Source organism: Tiliqua scincoides, chromosome 9 (genome assembly GCF_035046505.1).
Source record: "Tiliqua scincoides isolate rTilSci1 chromosome 9, rTilSci1.hap2, whole genome shotgun sequence".
NCBI lineage: Eukaryota > Metazoa > Chordata > Lepidosauria > Squamata > Scincidae > Tiliqua > Tiliqua scincoides.
In genome coordinates, this window is record NC_089829.1 from 44980202 (window position 1) to 44984417 (window position 4216).

At 48.1% G+C, this 4216-nt stretch overlaps 1 protein-coding gene across 1 annotated transcript; it reads right to left on the reverse strand.

Moving 5' to 3' along the window:
* Positions 1-257: 257 nt before the first annotated feature.
* Positions 258-1139, reverse strand: LOC136660670 (leukotriene B4 receptor 1-like). Its single transcript, XM_066637978.1, has one exon. It carries the CDS (start codon positions 1137-1139, stop codon positions 258-260), a length of 882 nt encoding a protein of 293 aa, XP_066494075.1.
* Between the last annotated feature and the right edge of the window lie 3077 nt (positions 1140-4216).

Consider the following 4216-nt stretch of genomic DNA (forward strand, 5'->3'; position numbering starts at 1 on the left):
CTGAATTTTTGTGACCATCAATAAGTTAAATTAGCTCTTTCTCTGAGTAGTCTAAAATACATCCCAGGATCCAGTGGGATCTCCACCCCAGGGCCTGCTCATCCATGAGGCCCGCTGAGGTGGTTGCCTCAGGCAGCAGATTGCTAGAGGAGCACTCACCACCATTCTCCCACCCACCCACCCACCCAGCTCCACTGTTTCTTCTCCTCTCCCCACTCGCAGAATTGGAAGAGTCCTCTGCATGATACAGTTTACACTCATGTCAGTGCTGAAAGAGGAGTGTCCCTAGGAGATTTTTCGTCGGTGTCTTCATGTAGTTTGCCAAACAACTTGGCAAAATTGCTCTCCCGGAACCCCCCGCAGAAGCTCCGTGCAGCAAAGGCGTACAGGATGGGGTTCAGGCAGCTGCTTAAGAAAGCCAGAGCTCCGTGACTCTTTATGACAACGTTAGCCGACTCTAGTAACGCCTTTGCTGTGTCTGGGTGAGTGTGTTTCAGTACCAGTGCCGAGATGACAATGAGGTTCAAGACGTGGTAAGGGAGCCAACAGACAAAGAAGCCCACAACCACGGCGGCAATCAACTTCCCAGTCTTCATTCTCTCCCGGCGTTTCAGAGTGCGGATCTTTCTCGCCACACAGGAGTAGCAGATGGACAGCACAGTCAAAGGGATCACAAAGCCAAACAAGGTCTCCACGATGTTGCTTGCCAAGCGCTGTTCATGAGAGTAATACAATTCATCTGTGCATTCTCCTTCTGCCACTTGACCTGAAGTGAAGATCAGAATTGGGCACGCACAAGCGGCTGCCGATAGCCAAACGCCGAACAACATCCAGTGCAGCACATGTGGCCTCCGCCACCTTTGGGAAGCAAACGGGAGAACCACAACGGCAAAGCGGTGGAGGCTCATCAGGGTGATGAGGAAGATGCTGGCATACACAGTTATGTAGACAAGGTACCTGAGGATCCTGCACATGGCCTCTCCAAAGACCCAGCTGCTGGCAAAGTAGGAAATCCAGAATGGCACTGTCAGCAAGGCCAGTAGGTCAGCCAAAGCCAAGTTCAGGATGACGACAATGGTGAAGGAGCGCTGGGAGAATTTGGAAAGGATGGTCCAGACCACCAGGCCATTCCCAGGCATGCCAATCAGGAAGCACAGACCAAGAAATAGGCTCGGAAATAGGCTTTCCATTACCCATGGAGCTCCTGTCGTTGTGTTGTTCCATGGTGCCTCTGTGCTGTTGAGGAGGGCCATTGCGTGTCTCTTGCAAGGCTCAGTGTTTGCAAACCATTGAGCAAGCCCACGCCTAAATAGAACTCCAATGTGAAAGTGGAAATGACTGCAGTGGAAAAACAGTGACACAGCCAAAAACATTTCTAAGAACCCCAGATTCCTCTTGGGTGTGGGGCTTCCCTTTCTCAAACTGGGGCTTCCCGTCCAGTCTCCTTTTGGGCCCTGCTTCTGGGCCTTATCCCACAAACCTGGTGTTCGGGGTAGGACACCCACATGACTGAAGCCCATGATCTTTGGGAAGTTTCGCTACTATTGCCTAACTGTGCATGTGTTAAGAGTCCTGTGACACCTTTCCACTTGTGTGAGTTCTACGCAATGAACCTCACACTAGACACCATCACATGCCATAGTTGTTGTGGACAAAGGAAGTTATCTTTAAAACCTAAGAGCCCAAGCCAATCAATCTTTCCAGCACTGATGCAGCCGTACCAGTGGGGTGTATGCTGCAGCCTGAGTTGGGAAAGCAGTTATGGAGACCTCCTCAAGGTAAAGGCACACTTGTTCCCTTACCTTAAGGCTACATTGTGGCTGCGTCAGTGTTAGAAAGTTGGATAGGATTTGAGCTCTGAATTACTCAATACATCTATCTGTTATTTAGAAGGTCCTTGTACCATATTTGGTAGTATACACATGTCCTGTGCTCCAGGGTTAAGTGGGAGAACAGGAGAACATGAAACCCAGGGATGGTTTTTTAAAAAAAACAAACCATTTTTCCTTTTCTCTTTCTCTCTCCTGCACCATGAGCAGTCACGTGGATGTATAATTTTTCAAAGGTGATCTGGCTTCTGCAATGCCCTATCTGGACCCCAAAAGGCATGGCATAAACATTGTGATATCCTGCCATAAAGGACAAGAGAAATCCTTTTAAACCAACAAAGGAAATCCAGAACCCACTTACTTTCAAAGGTTGTTGAGATCACACCCCTTTGTCAGGATCAGTGTCAACATCCCATCTCTGCTATGCAAATCCCCTTGTCCTTTGCTGCCGCATGACCAGATGCAATGGAGGACAGAGTGTCTAACCATCATATAGAACAGGGGTGCTCAAACTTTCAACTTGTCATCCCACAGATGACAAGCTGCACCTGCTGAAATTCTCTCTTCTATACACTTGTTAAAGGTCCAGCATCCCTAAAGTTGAAAGTTTGAGCACCCCTGGTATAGAAGAAGGAATTTTGACAGGTGCAGCTTTTTAAACCCTTCCATATTGAGCTGCACCTGACAACATTCCCCCTTCAATACAATGGTTAAAGGTATAGGCGCTCTGTCCTCCATTGTATCTGGTCACCCTGCTTGCCCCAGGAGCTGGTCAATAGGTGAATCCAATTAGGAACCTAAAAGATGGGAAGACTCTCCAAAACCTTGGAGGGCTGGGTGACACTTGAGCCAATCAGGACTGTCCAGAAAGTGTCTCCAACCAAATACAAGGTCTCTATGAAGATACAGAGGTGGTCTCAAGGATTGGCAATGGGTCCTTGTGAGGGTCCTGACACTCAGCAGCTGTTCCACACTGCTGACCCCTGATGCCAGCCATGGGTGAGGGGGCATGTCAAAGTGGAGCAGGGGGTGGAAAGAGGTTAACTGAGACCTTATGTCATACATTAGGGTCTTTGTTAGCAGGGACATTCCTCAGTGATGTCCTCAGGCCCTACTGTTTGGGGGAAGGGGGGAAATCTCTTAATATTCACAGTAAGAGGGTATCTAGCGCAGTGGTGTCAAATATAAGGCCCATGGGCTCAATGTCCTGTCCCCCCCAGCATTTCATCTCACTCCATTATAATTGGGCTCTCCTAGTGTGATCATTCGGCTCTGCTTAATGATGTAACTTCCAGCTCTCAGCAGGTGACACGAATGCTAACTTTGGCCCTCTATATAAAACGAGTTTCACACCCTGATCTAGGGTGTCACAGGAAACATAGGAAGCTGCCTATACTGAGCATGGGGTCTGGTCCATGCAGTTCAGCATGGTCTGCACCTGCTGGAATCGCTCTTCAAGGTTTCAGAGAGGTGTCTTTCCCCTCTCAGCCGTACCTGAAGATGCCAGGAAATGAACTGGGGCCTTTTACATGCAGAGCATGTGCCCTGGCGCTTATCAATGGCCCTTACCTTCTGCCCTGGTTCCCCTTGCCCACCCTACCCTGTGGTAAGAATGTTTACACACACACACACACACACACACATATATAATCAACTTGTTCCTAGTTCTCCTTTTTTGCTTCTTTCTCAAGTTGTGGTCAGATTCTGGCTGTATAACTTACACCAGAGCAATATACTTCTGACTTCTCTGAAAGCAGAGGTTAGATTTATTGGGGGGGGGGGGGGGTTAAGAAACGAGAAACTGAGTGAGCAAGTGCTAACTAACTAATCTGTTACTCTTTACCATTTGGTGCTGCTGACAGGATCAGTCCAAAAAGTAGCTATGAACTGATTGTGGGCATAATCCTAACCAGGTCTACTCAGAAGTAAGTCCTATTTTGTTCAATGGGGCTTACTCTCAGGAAAGTGTGGTTAGGACTGCAGCCTAAATAAACTGACATATACTAATCAGAAGATGAAAATCACCCCAGAAGACGTGCAACCATCCTTAAACAACCGCTCCCCATTCTCTGTGCACAGTCAGACAGCTGATTTGAAATCCTGATGGTTGCCATTTTTCTCCCATTGGGTTGAGTTGATCTTTTTTCCCAGCACCAGCATCAATGCTGAAGATATAGAATTGCCTCTGCTCTCATTGCCCCTCGGAGTCCATCCGCTGAGGCCTCTCTTCTCCTAGGACTGCCAAGCCAACTCTGACTGAAGCTATTTTTCCCCAACATGATGTCCATGTTGGAAATCCCTGCAGGCTCTGTTAATGTTTCCATGATTGTCTTCAGTAGTCACCTGGAGATTGATGCTGATTCCTGGAGGTGTCTAGGACAATCCTA

What these genes read in the sequence shown, in the direction of transcription:
- LOC136660670 (XM_066637978.1), bottom strand. Translation starts at nt 1,139, where the DNA reads ATGCCTGGGAATGGCCTGGTGGTCTGGACCATCCTTTCCAAATTCTCC.